Source organism: Salvelinus alpinus, chromosome 2 (assembly GCF_045679555.1).
Source record: "Salvelinus alpinus chromosome 2, SLU_Salpinus.1, whole genome shotgun sequence".
Taxonomy (NCBI): Eukaryota; Metazoa; Chordata; class Actinopteri; order Salmoniformes; family Salmonidae; genus Salvelinus; species Salvelinus alpinus.
The window spans coordinates 93,973,489-93,987,838 of NC_092087.1; the positions used below are offsets into that span (position 1 = coordinate 93,973,489).

General features: G+C 40.7%; 1 protein-coding gene and 1 long non-coding RNA gene across 4 annotated transcripts in view; one reads left to right on the forward strand and one right to left on the reverse strand.

Annotated features, from left to right (window-relative positions):
* LOC139568299 (dynamin-2-like) overlaps nucleotides 1–14,350 on the forward strand; it is a 42,263-nt gene that overhangs the window by 843 nt on the left and 27,070 nt on the right. For all 3 annotated transcript variants that reach the window (XR_011673568.1, XM_071390049.1, XM_071390048.1), the window contains exons 2-3: nucleotides 8,594–8,667; nucleotides 12,484–12,633. Coding sequence is in view for 2 of the 3 variants with exons in the window: in XM_071390049.1 (XP_071246150.1) it covers nucleotides 8,594–8,667; nucleotides 12,484–12,633 (224 nt within the window). In the remaining variant the exon portion in view is untranslated. The remainder of the gene's footprint in view (nucleotides 1–8,593; nucleotides 8,668–12,483; nucleotides 12,634–14,350) is intronic.
* LOC139568302 (uncharacterized) overlaps nucleotides 249–14,350 on the reverse strand; it is a 37,655-nt gene continuing 23,553 nt past the window's right edge. The window contains exon 5 of the long non-coding RNA XR_011673570.1: nucleotides 249–526. This is a non-coding gene — a long non-coding RNA (uncharacterized lncRNA). The remainder of the gene's footprint in view (nucleotides 527–14,350) is intronic.

Sequence of the window (14,350 nt, forward strand, 5' to 3'; positions counted from 1 at the left end):
GCACTTTGCGCAACTAGCTGTCAAAATACAGGGATAAAGGGCGTGGGGTGGGGTGGGGGGAGAGATAGTGGAGGTTTGAGAAAGGGGGGGAAGAGACTGATAAAGAGTCTCTCTCTCACACCCACACCCACACCCACTGTTAAAGGAATTACATTCCTATATGTTAGCAACCAATTCAATTAAAACACTCTGCCCATACATAAGAATTTGTAAGATACTTATCAGCATTAAATGGACAGAAACCAGTCTCAAAATCAATCAATCAATAGCGTTTATTCTCGAGAGTACTGACCATAGTACAATTTACATCAGGTTATATAATAATAATGACGACATAGGTTTTAAAATGTCCTTCCTCCTCTCGGATACAATGGCAATACAGTTTCACAGCCTCATTACGTTGTCTGCCACCTGTTAATTAAACAATCTACAACCAACCCAAGGTCTCTCCCCTCCCTGGGTAGAGACAGAATTTCCTGTAAAGAACACAGCATTCCAGTCTGTCTGATGATGACTCCATTCGTTTCTAACAAGGAACAGACATTTCTTGATTATAATTTCACACATTATATACAGCATTATGATTATAATAAGATTCATACATCCAAACAGTAACATAGTAGTATTCTGTTTAGTTATAATTCTAAGTCAAATGTACACATAATTTAGTCATTATTCATAAAAATCCCATAACACACACACACACACACACACACACACACACACACACACACACACACACACACACAGTAATAAGCTCATAGACCCACAGTAGGTCTGTCTGTTATAATGCCTCTATCCTATCGAACTTCAACATGGATCCTGTGTGTGTGTGTGTGTGTGTGCGCGCACACGTGCGTGTGTTCTTGTGTGTATGTTTCTGTTTGTGTGCCAGTGTGTGTGTCAGTGTGTGTGTGTGTAGACTGGTGTTGTAGTTTATAGCCTAACATGACATAATATTCAATAGATTGGTCTGTATAATTGGGTCTGTGTGTTAGGGTTTCACATAGTGTATATGTTCAATAGATTGGTCTGTATAATTGGGTCTGTGTGTTAGGGTTTCACATAGTGTATATGTTCAATAGATTGGTCTGTATAATTGGGTCTGTGTGTTAGCTTCATAGAGAGGAACCTATTCACCACATAGTGTATTACTTATGAAGGGACTAGGGTCCATAGTGTATTACTTATGAAGGGAATAGGGTCCATAGTGTATTACTTATGAAGGGAATAGGCTCCATAGTGCACTACTTATGAAGGGAATAGGGTCCATAGTGCACTACTTATGAAGGGAATAGGGTCCATAGTGCATTACTTATAAAGGGAATAGGGTCCGTAGTGTATTACTTAGTGCTCTATAGAGGGAACAGGGTCCATAGTGTATTACTTATAAAGGGAATAGGGTCCATAGTGCATTACTTATGAAGGGAATAGGGTCCATAGTGCATTACTTATAAAGGGAATAGGGTCCGTAGTGTATTACTTAGTGCTCTATAGAGGGAATAGGGTCCATAGTGTATTACTTAGTCCTCTATGAAGGGAATAGGGTCCGTAGTGTATTACTTATAAAGGGAATAGGGTCCGTAGTGTATTACTTAGTGCTCTATAGAGGGAATAGGGTCCATAGTGTATTACTTATAAAGGGAATAGGGTCCATAGTGTATTACTTAGTCCTCTATGAAGGGAATAGGGTCCGTAGTGTATTACTTATAAAGGGAATAGGGTCCGTAGTGTATTACTTAGTGCTCTATAGAGGGAATAGGGTCCATAGTGTATTACTTATAAAGGGAATAGGGTCCATAGTGTATTACTTAGTCCTCTATGAAGGGAATAGGGTCCGTAGTGTATTACTTATAAAGGGAATAGGGTCCATAGTGTATTACTTAGTGCTCTATAAAGGGAATAGGGTCCGTAGTGTATTACTTAGTGCTCTATAAAGGGAATAGGGTCCATAGTGTATTACTTAGTGCTCTATAAAGGGAATAGGGTCCGTAGTGTATTACTTAGTGCTCTATAAAGGGAATAGGGTCCGTAGTGTATTACTTAGTGCTCTATAAAGGGAATAGGGTCCGTAGTGTATTACTTAGTGCTCTATAAAGGGAATAGGGTCCGTAGTGTATTACTTAGTGCACTATAAAGGGAATAGGGTCCGTAGTGTATTACTTAGTGCTATATAAAGGGAATAGGGTCCATAGTGTATTACTTAGTGCTATATACATTTACATTTTACATTTTAGTCATTTAGCAGACGCTCTTATCCAGAGCGACTTACAGTAGAGTATAAAAGGGAATAGGGTCCGTAGTGTATTACTTAGTGCACTATAAAGGGAATAGGGCCCATAGTGTATTACTTAGTGCTATATAAAGGGAATAGGGTCCGTAGTGTATTACTTAGTGCTCTATAAAGGGAATAGGGTCCATAGTGTATTACTTAGTGCACTATAAAGGGAATAGGGTCCGTAGTGTATTACTTAGTGCTCTATAAAGGGAATAGGGTCCGTAGTGTATTACTTAGTGCTCTATAAAGGGAATAGGGTCCGTAGTGTATTACTTGGTGCTCTATAAAGGGAATAGGGTCCATAGTGTATTACTTAGTGCACTATAAAGGGAATAGGGTCCGTAGTGTATTACTTAGTGCTCTATAAAAGGAATAGGGTCCGTAGTGTATTACTTAGTGCTCTATAAAGGGAATAGGGTCCATAGTGTATTACTTAGTGCTCTATAAAGGGAATAGGGTCCATAGTGTATTACTTAGTGCACTATAAAGGGAATAGGGTCCGTAGTGTATTACTTAGTGCTCTATAAAGGGAATAGGGTCCATAGTGTATTACTTAGTGCTCTATAAAGGGAATAGGGTCCATAGTGTGTTACTTAGTGGTCTATAAAGGGAATAGGGTCCATAGTGTATTACTTAGTGCTCTATAGAGGGAATAGGGCCCATAGCGTATTACTTAGTGCTCTATAAAGGGAATAGGGTCCATAGTGTATTACTTAGTGCACTATAAAGGGAATAGGGTCCATAGTGTATTACTTAGTGCACTATAAAGGGAATAGGGTCCATAGTGTATTACTTAGTGCACTATAAAGGGAATAGGGTCCATAGTGTATTACTTAGTGCTCTATAAAGGGAATAGGGTCCATAGTGTATTACTTAGTGTACTATAAAGGGAATAGGGTCCATAGTGTATTACTTAGTGCTCTATAAAGGGAATAGGGTCCATAGTGTATTACTTAGTGCTCTATAAAGGGAATAGGGTCCATAGTGTATTACTTAGTGCACTATAAAGGGAATAGGGCCCATAGTGTATTACTTAGTGCACTATAAAGGTAATAGGGTCCATAGTGTATTACTTAGTGCTCTATAGAGGGAATAGGGCCCATAGTGTATTACTTAGTGCACTACTTATAAAGGGAATAGGGTCCATAGTGTATTACTTAGTGCACTATAAAGGGAATAGGGTCCATAGTGTATTACTTAGTGCTCTATAAAGGGAATAGGGTCCATAGTGTATTACTTAGTGCACTATAAAGGGAATAGGGTCCATAGTGTATTACTTAGTGCAATATAAAGGGAATAGGGTCCATAGTGTATTACTTAGTGCTCTATAAAGGGAATAGGGTCCATAGGGTATTACTTAGTGCACTATAAAGGGAATAGGGTCCATAGTGTATTACTTAGTGCACTATAAAGGGAATAGGGTCCATAGTGTATTACTTAGTGCTATATAAAGGGAATAGGGTCCATAGTGTATTACTTAGTGCTCTATAAAGGGAATAGGGTCCATAGTGTATAACTTAGTGCTCTATAAAGGGAATAGGGTACATAGTGTATTACTTAGTGATCTATAAAGGGAATAGGGTCCATAGTGTATTACTTAGTGCTCTATAAAGGGACTTAGTGCACTATAAAGGGACTTATTACTTAGTGCTCTATAAAGGGAATAGGGTCCATAGTGTATTACTTAGTGCTCTATAAAGGGAATAGGGTCCATAGGATATTACTTAGTGCTCTATAAAGGGAATAGGGTACATAGTGTATTACTTAGTGATCTATAAAGGGAATAGGGTCCATAGTGTATTACTTAGTGCTCTATAAAGGGAATAGGGTCCATAGGATATTACTTAGTGCACTATAAAGGGAATAGGGTCCGTAGTGTATAACTTTGTATGAAAGATAACACATTTTCTGTCCCTCTCATGCCCCATCCATCCTGTGTGTTAGTCTGTATGTGTGTGTGTGTGTGTGTGTGTGTGTGTGTGTGTGTGTGTGTGTGTGTGTGTGTGTGTGTGTGTGTGTGTGTGTGTGTGTGTGTGTGTGTGTGTGTGTGTTTCTCAGAGAGATAGACAGTAGGGGCATTGATGGGGTGGCTGGGTGGTGAGGTCATTAGTGATGTCATAAGCTGTGATGTCATCTCTGGTGGACTGTGGTGTGTGTGTATATGTATGTATGTATGTATGTATGTATGTATGTATGTATGTATGTATGTATGTATGTATATATCTATATATATGTGTGTGTGTGTGTATATGTACAGTATGTGTATACAGTATGTATGTATGTGTGTATATATGGTTGTTAGGGCTGTCCTCTACTAAAAAAAATCTTGGTTGCCTGAAAGTCGTCTATTCTCCTCCAGCTCCTGTTGGCTTTCCCAGATTCTGACTTTACTCTCCTGAAGTTGCCACCTTTCCCAGATTCTGACTTTACTCTCCTGAAGTTGACACCTTTCCCAGATTCTGACTTTACTCTCCTGAAGTTGACACCTTTCCCAGATTCTGACTTTACTCTCCTGAAGATGACACCTTTCCCAGATTCTGACTTTACTCTCCTGAGGTTGACACCTTTCCCAGATTCTGACTTTACTCCCCTGAAGTTGCCACCTTTCCCAGATAATGACTTTACTCTCCTGAAGTTGCCACCTTTCCCAGATTCTGACTTTACTCTCCTGAAGATGACACCTTTCCCAGATTCTGACTTTACTCCCCTGAAGTTGCCACCTTTCCCAGATTCTGACTTTACTCTCCTGAAGTTGCCACCTTTCCCAGATTCTGACTTTACTCTCCTGAAGTAGACACCTTTCCCAGATTCTGACTTTACTCTCCTGAGGTTGACACCTTTCCCAGATTCTGACTTTACTCTCCTGAAGTTGCCACCTTTCCCAGATTCTGACTTTACTCTCCTGAAGTTGCCACCTTTCCCAGATTCTGACTTTACTCTCCTGAAGTTGCCACCTTTCCCAGATTCTGACTTTACTCTCCTGAAGTTGCCACCTTTCCCAGATTCTGACTTTACTCTCCTGAAGTTGCCACCTTTCCCAGATTCTGACTTTACTCTCCTGAAGTTGCCACCTTTCCCAGATTCTGACTTTACTCTCCTGAAGTTGCCACCTTTCCCAGATTCTGACTTTACTCTCCTGAAGTTGCCACCTTTCCCAGATTCTGACTTTACTCTCCTGAAGTTGCCACCTTTCCCAGATTCTGACTTTACTCTCCTGAAGATGACACCTTTCCCAGATTCTGACTTTACTCTCCTTAAGTTGACACCTTTCTCATGTGGAATACCAATTTATCTGACCGTTTCTACCGATCTGCGTGTCAGTTATGGTTTTCATGGAACAGTTTCATTTGTAATAAGGTCTTCATGTCTCTACATCTTTGTCATGTGGTTCATCAACATTCTATCCAAATCTAAATGAACATGATACAAACCTAAAAAGTAACTTCTATTGCCAACTATGTAAATATAGCCTACATAAAGCCAACAAATAAAAACATTGCAGCCTGCAGGTAGAACATCTCCTGATAATTTTTTTATGTTGAATGCATTAACAGAAATGCCCGTAACCAAAGTAACAAACATTGTAGATTAGAAATGATAGCAATTAACAGTAAATGTACTCCTGGTGATAATGGGGATGAAAATGGGGAATTGATAGACACTAACAATCAGATGCAAATTCACATAATGAAGTTATGAAACAATGTGCACAAATTGGCGGGAGAGAGCTCATTCTGCAGAGAGAAGTACATTGTACATCTGGGCGCTGCATGGTCAATCTGACCTCTGCATTGGGCCATGCAGCATTTATGGTGATACTGCCTCAGGAGAAGTCAGGGCATTTATGGTGAAACGGCCTCAGGAGAAGTCAGGGCATTTATGGTGAAACGGCCTCAGGAGAAGTCAGGGCATTTATGGTGAAACGGCCTCAGGAGAAGTCAGGTCATTTATGGTGATATGGCCTCAGGAGAAGCCAGGGCATTTATGGTGATACGGCGTCAGGAGAAGTCAGGGCATTTATGGTGATACGGCCTCAGGAGAAGCCAGGGCATTTATGGTGAAACGGCCTCAGGAGAAGTCAGGGCATTTATGGTGTTACGGCCTCAGGAGAAGTCAGGGCATTTATGGTGAAACGGCCTCAGGAGAAGCCAGGGCATTTATGGTGATACGGCCTCAGTAGAAGCCAGGGCATTTATGGTGTTACGGCCTCAGGAGAAGTCAGGGCATTTATGGTGAAACGGCCTCAGGAGAAGCCAGGGCATTTATGGTGATACGGCCTCAGGAGAAGCCAGGGCATTTATGGTGATACGGCCTCAGGAGAAGCCAGGGCATTTATGGTGATACGGCCTCAGGAGAAGCCAGGGCATGTATGGTGATACGGCCTCAGGAGAAGTCAGGGCATTTATGGTGATACGGCCTCAGGAGAAGCCAGGGCATTTATGGTGATACGGCCTCAGGAGAAGCCAGGGCATGTATGGTGATACGGCCTCAGGAGAAGTCAGGGTATTTATGGTGATACGGCCTCAGGAGAAGCCAGGGCATTTATGGTGATACGGCCTCAGGACAAGCCAGGGCATTTATGGTGATACGGCCTCAGGAGAAGTCAGGACATTTATGGTGATACGGCCTCAGGAGAAGCCAGGGCATTTATGGTGATACGGCCTCAGGAGAAGCCAGGGCATTTATGGTGATACGGCCTCAGGAGAAGCCAGGGCATTTATGGTGATACGGCCTCAGGAGAAGTCAGGGCATTTATGGTGATACGGCCTCAGGAGAAGCCAGGGCATTTATGGTGATACGGCCTCAGGAGAAGCCAGGGCATTTATGCTTCTTGCACTTGGCAGAGCAGTGCAGAGCTGTTGTCAAGGAAGTGAGTTTGTGTTTTCTACAGGATGTAACCGCCCCCCACCTACCGTCAACCAATCACGTCAATGCAGAGCTGTTGTCAAGGAAGTGAGTTTGTGTTTTCTACAGGATGTAACCGCCCCCCACCTACCGTCAACCAATCACGTCAATGCAGAGCTGTACAGAGCCCTCTGCATTGGCACAACATTTGGGAGGCGCGTGGCGATGCGGGAGGGGGCGCGTGGCGATGCGGGAGGGGGCGCCGTTTGGCCTCTGCTTGCCTCTGGAGGCTCTGCAATTGCGTCACACCCTCCATGTGGAGCCTCTGACCATATTTTCGGATCAAGTATAAAATAGGATTTTAGTCTAGGCCTCCGCAATGGATTAGTGCCCTGAGATGGGCGCAAATATAAATGTTTGTTCCTGCTCGACTCAAACAATCTTGGTTAACCAACAGCCTAACGACCAAACAATCTTGGTCAACCAACAGCCTAACGACCAAACAATCTTGGTTAACCAACAGCCTAACGACCAAACAATCTTGGTTAACCAACAGCCTAACGACCAAACAATCTTGGTTAACCAACAGCCTAACGACCAAACAATCTTGGTTAACCAACAGCCTAACGACCAAACAATCTTGGTCAACCAACAGCCTAACGACCAAACAATCGACCAGTCAACCAACAGCCTGACGACCAAATAATCGACCAGTCAACTAATTGGGGTCAGCCCTAAAGTACTGTATGTGTGTATGTGTGTGTGCAATAGTGGTTGGTTGGGAGAAACTTGACTGTCCGTCTTCCCCTCCCCCTTACAGTCCTGGAATTAACACACGCACCCGTGCACGCACTCACACACACACACACACACACACACACACAGATGCTTTCAGGGCCCTGGGTTGATGCAAATGATTTGATTTCCATCGTATCGAGAGTCAAATGACCTATTTCTATCTCTCTCAGTCTCTCTCTTTCCCTTTATCTCTCTCCCTCTCTCTCCCTCTCGTTCTCTCCCTGTATCTCTCTCTCTCCCCCTCTCTCTCTTTTCTCTCACTTTTTTTCCATCTCTCTCTCTCAAATCAATTTCAATTAGCTTTGTTGTCATAACATATTGATGATAGCGCCAAAGCACAATGTTACATTTTAAAAAGTGTGCACTCTTAGAACAAAGGGTTCCAAAAGGGTTCTTCGGCTGTCCCCGTAGGAAAACCCTTTTTGGTTCTAGGGAGACCCTTTTTGGAAAGGGTCCTACATGGAACCGAAGAGGGTTCTACCTGGAACGAAAAGGGTCTATCTGGAACCAAAAAAGGTTATTCAAAGTGTTCTCTGGGGAGCTGAATAACCCTTTTAGGTTCTAGATAGCATTTTTTTCTAAGAGTGTAATGAACAATTATTAATAATGAACAGGTTATGGAAATCATGATCTCCCTGTGTGTGTGTTAAATGATCTGTGTCTTTCTTCAAGGGACTTCCTGCCCCGAGGATCTGGTATCGTGACCCGCAGACCTCTCGTCCTTCAACTGGTCAACAACCAAGCAGGTGGATACACTCACACACACACACTCAAGCACGCACAAACACACAGGGATGCACCCTCACACACACATACAAACACACACACACACACAGGGATGCACGCACACTCACTCACTCACACACACACACATACAAACACACATGCACAAGCACACAAACAAGCACACTCACACACAGACGAAGACACATGAAGACATGTTATGATAAAGTATCAGTAAAGGAGAATGATCTCACTGATAGAATGATTTAGAACTCCAGAATGGACACTGTCTAAAAATCACCTTAGAACTCCAGAATGGACACTGTCTAAAAATCACCTTAGAACTCCAGAATGGACACTGTCTAAAAATCACCTTAGAACTCCAGAATGGACACTGTCTAAAAATCACCTTAGAACTCCAGAATGGACACTGTCTAAAAATCACCTTAGAACTCTAGAATGGACACTGTCTAAAAATCACCTTAGAACTCCAGAATGGACACTGTCTAAAAATCACCTTAGAACTCCAGAATGGACACTGTCTAAAAATCACCTTAGAACTCTAGAATGGACACTGTCTAAAAATCACCTTAGAACTCCAGAATGGACACTGTCTAAAAATCACCTTAGAACTCCAGAATGGACACTGTCTAAAAATCACCTTAGAACTCCAGAATGGACACTGTCTACAAATCCCCTTAGAACTCTAGAATGGACACTGTCTAAAAATCACCTTAGAACTCCAGAATGGACACTGTCTAAAAATCACCTTAGAACTCCAGAATGGACACTGTCTACAAATCCCCTTAGAACTCTAGAATGGACACTGTCTAAAAATCACCTTAGAACTCCAGAATGGACACTGTCTAAAAATCCCCCATCTTGAACAAAATAGCTTCCGTAATAATCAAGGTCTGTCAAGTTCTGACAAATCATTGCTAGACAGCCATTTTTAAGTCTTGCCATAGATTTTCAAGTTGATTTAAGTCAAAACTGTAAATAGGCCAGACAGGAACATTTAATGGTGTCTAGGTAAGCAACTCCAATGTATATTTGGCCTTGTGTTTTAGGTTATTGTCCTGCTGAAAGGTGATTTTGTCTCCCAGTGTCTGTTGGAAAGCAGTTTGAACCAGGTTTTCCTCTAGGATTTTGCCTGTGCTTAGCTCTATTCCGTTTATTTTTATCCTAAACAAACTCCCTCGTCCTTGCAGATGACAAGTGTCATGACGTTGGCCTGAGTGGGGGAGGTTTATGACCCCCATAAATACCTTTCCCCTTTTCCTCTCTCTACTCTACTGATGTGACTATTGAAAATCCCTTTGTTAACATTGAGAGAGAGTCTGGTGACATCAAAAGATGGGAAACGGAACCATATTTCGGTAATCCAACCAGTTGAAAATATGCGTTGGGACTTAATGAATATGATGTCAGGTCAGTTGGCATCTGAGACATGATTACTGATGATAGGACGACATAAACTGTATCTTGGAAAATATACACATTCTAGTTATCAGATTCACATGTAATTGTTGTGCAATTTAAATGTTTAAATATTAAACTATTTGTGAAAAGATGAAATGTAATTTTTAGCTTCTTAATGAGAGAACGGTTTGTCAGAAGAACACCACTCTGCTCACTCAGAGGCCCCGCCCAAGTGAACAGACATGGGTTGTAAACTATGAAACACAGCCTTCTCTCCCAATCCTATATAAGCCCCTTGACGAAAATGTAACTTTCTGTTCCGAGGACGTTAGGGCGACGGTCCTACGTTAAAAGGGCTCAGATAATAAGCTGTTCCAAGGACGTGTGGACTTGAGGTCCCCATGTTGAAAGGACAAAGACCACCTACAGAACTAAGCCAACCTCAGCAAGAATCTAACGAAATTAGCATCGAATTTCAATGTGAAGGTGACGACCTACACGCTGGAAGGATGAATTTCGACTATACCAGCCAGAATATAGCATGAGCTTAAAGTATGGCAACTTGGTATGAACTTTGAACTCTTATTCACTAAAGAAGTGATACCTGCCAGCCGTCGCATTAGCGCAGCAACTGTAGACGTGGGCTAGGAGAGGACGGACAGAGTATCTGTGCTACCACACGACGACGGTACTACCAAGTATCCATCCTACCACCAGAGATCCATGCTGGACAAAACGGCCTTCCAACGACGACCAATCTACCGAAGCGCAGCTCAGAGTAAATATTTATTGCATTCTCCTTTTTCAAATGGGCGGTAATTTAGAACGCATAAGATACTGTATTTACGATAGCAGAGCTTCTCCCTTTGTTCCTCAGTCTTCCCGCTATTTCACTCAAAAACCCCCCTTTTCTTTGTGTAACCAGCCTCTATATCGGCTCCGTTCACCAGGTCCATCAATGTATGATTCATTCTGTGTATATGGAAATCTGTGTGATTAGTTAGATATTTAGTAAATAAACAATTAAAGCAAATGTTGTATTGCTGATTCAACTTGTTAGCCAGGGTTCGTGAAGATAACCAAGAATTTACAACTTTCAGATGAGACTAAATAAGGTGAGGATTAAATATTGACTGCTATTGATGGAAAAGATTACTAGGTCTTTAAGAGTTTATTCGGAAGATAACAGCTCTATAAACATTATTTTGTGGTGTCCCGACTTTCTAGTCAATTATTTACCTGAGTAGCTTAATCAGGTAATATTAATTACAGAGAAATTATTTTATAGAATAGCATGTCATATCACTTAATCCGGCATAGCCAAAGACACGATACAAGCATACCCATAACATGATGCAGCCACCACCATGCTTGAACATATGAAGAGTGGTGATGTGTTGTGTTGGATTTGCACCAAACATAACATTTTGTATTTCAGGACATAATGTGAATTTCTTTGCCACATTTTATGCAGTTTTACTTTAGTGCCTTATTGCAAACAGGATGCATGATTTTGAATATTTGTATTTTCTACTCTGTCATTTAGGTTAGTATTGTGGAGTAACTACAATGTTGTCTATCCATCCTCAGTTTTCTCCTATCACAGCCATTAAACTCTGTAACTGTTTTAAAGTCACCATTGGCCTCATGGTGAAATCCCTGAGCAGTTTCCTTCCTCTCCAGCAACTGAGTTAGGAAGGACGCCTGTATCTTTGTAGTGACTGGGTGTATTGATACACTATCCAAAGTGTAATTAATAACTTCACCTTTCTCAAAGGGATATTCAATGTTAGCTTTTTTTTACCCATATACCAATTGGTGCCGTTCTTTGCGAGGCATTGGAAAACCTCCCTGGTCTTTGTGGTTAAATCTGTGCTTGAAATTCACTGCTCGACTGAGGGACCTTACAGATAATTGTATGTGTGGGGTACAGAGATGAGGTAGTCATTCAAAAATCATGTTAAACACTGTTATTGCACACAGAGTAAGTCCATACAACTTATTATGTGAAATGTTAATGACATTTTTACTCCTGAACTTATTTAGACTCGCCATAACACAGGGGTTGATTACTTATTGACTCAAGACATTTCAGCTTTTAATTTTTAATGAATTTGTCAAAAATTCAAAAAACATAACTCAAATTTGACATTATGAGGTACTGTTTGTAGGCCAGTAACACAATCTGAATTTAATCAATTTTAAATTCCAGCTGTAACACAACAAAATGTGGAAAAAGTCAAGTTGTGTGAATAATTTCTGAAGTCTCTCACAAACAAGTCATGACATGCTACGTTTTTGTGGTGAGTTACAGATGTTTTCTCTCTCCCTCTCTCTAACCTCTTCTCTATGTCCCTCCCTCCCTCCCTCTCTCTCTCCCTCTCTCTCTCCCTCCATCCTTCTGTCCTTAATAACAGAGTATGCTGAGTTCCTTCATTGTAAAGGTCGTAAGTTTGTGGACTTTGATGAGGTGCGTTTGGAGATTGAGGCCGAGACTGATCGCATCACTGGGTCCAATAAGGGAATCTCTGCTGTTCCCATCAACCTCCGAGTCTATTCCCCTAATGGTACACCCACGCACGCACGCACGCACGCTGTTACTATAGTCTAGTTCCATACTGTTACTATAGTCTAGTTCCATGTTGTTACTATAGTCTAGTTCCATGTTGTTACTATAGTCTAGTTCCATGTTACTATAGTCTAGTTCCATGCTGTTACTATAGTCTAGTTCCATGCTGTTACTATAGTCTAGTTCCATGTTGTTACTATAGTCTAGTTCCATACTGTTACTATAGTCTAGTTCCATGTTGTTACTATAGTCTAGTTCCATGTTGTTACTATAGTCTAGTTCCATGTTGTTACTATAGTCTAGTTCCATGTTGTTACTATAGTCTAGTTCCATGTTGTTACTATAGTCTAGTTCTATACTGTTACTATAGTCTAGTTCCATGTTGTTACTATAGTCTAGTTCCATGTTGTTACTATAGTCTAGTTCCATGTTACTATAGTCTAGTTCCATGTTGTTACTATAGTCTAGTTCCATGTTGTTACTATAGTCTAGTTCCATGTTGTTACTATAGTCTAGTTCCATGTTACTATAGTCTAGTTCCATGCTGTTACTATAGTCTAGTTCCATGTTGTTACTATAGTCTAGTTCCATGTTGTTACTATAGTCTAGTTCCATGTTACTATAGTCTAGTTCCATGCTGTTACTATAGTCTAGTTCCATGTTGTTACTATAGTCTAGTTCCATGCTGTTACTATAGTCTAGTTCCATGTTGTTACTATAGTCTAGTTCCATGTTGTTACTATAGTCTAGTTCCATGCTGTTACTATAGTCTAGTTCCATGTTGTTACTATAGTCTAGTTCCATGTTGTTACTATAGTCTAGTTCCATGCTGTTACTATAGTCTAGTTCCATGTTGTTACTATAGTCTAGTTCCATGTTGTTACTATAGTCTAGTTCCATGTTACTATAGTCTAGTTCCATGCTGTTACTATAGTCTAGTTCCATGTTGTTACTATAGTCTAGTTCCATGTTGTTACTATAGTCTAGTTCCATGTTACTATAGTCTAGTTCCATGCTGTTACTATAGTCTAGTTCCATGTTGTTACTATAGTCTAGTTCCATGTTGTTACTATAGTCTAGTTCCATGTTGTTACTATAGTCTAGTTCCATGTTGTTACTATAGTCTAGTTCCATGCTGTTACTATAGTCTAGTTCCATGTTGTTACTATAGTCTAGTTCCATGTTGTTACTATAGTCTAGTTCCATGTTGTTACTATAGTCTAGTTCCATGTTACTATAGTCTAGTTCCATGCTGTTACTATAGTCTAGTTCCATGTTGTTACTATAGTCTAGTTCCATGTTGTTACTATAGTCTAGTTCCATGTTGTTACTATAGTCTAGTTCCATGTTGTTACTATAGTCTAGTTCCATGCTGTTACTATAGTCTAGTTCCATGTTGTTACTATAGTCTAGTTCCATGTTGTTACTATAGTCTAGTTCCATGTTGTTACTATAGTCTAGTTCCATGTTGTTACTATAGTCTAGTTCCATGTTGTTACTATAGTCTAGTTCCATGTTGTTACTATAGTCTAGTTCCATGTTGTTACTATAGTCTAGTTCCATGCTGTTACTATAGTCTAGTTCCATGTTGTTACTATAGTCTAGTTCCATGTTGTTACTATAGTCTAGTTCCATGTTGTTACTATAGTCTAGTTCCATGTTGTTACTATAGTCTAGTTCCATGTTACTATAGTCTAGTTCCATGTTGTTACTAT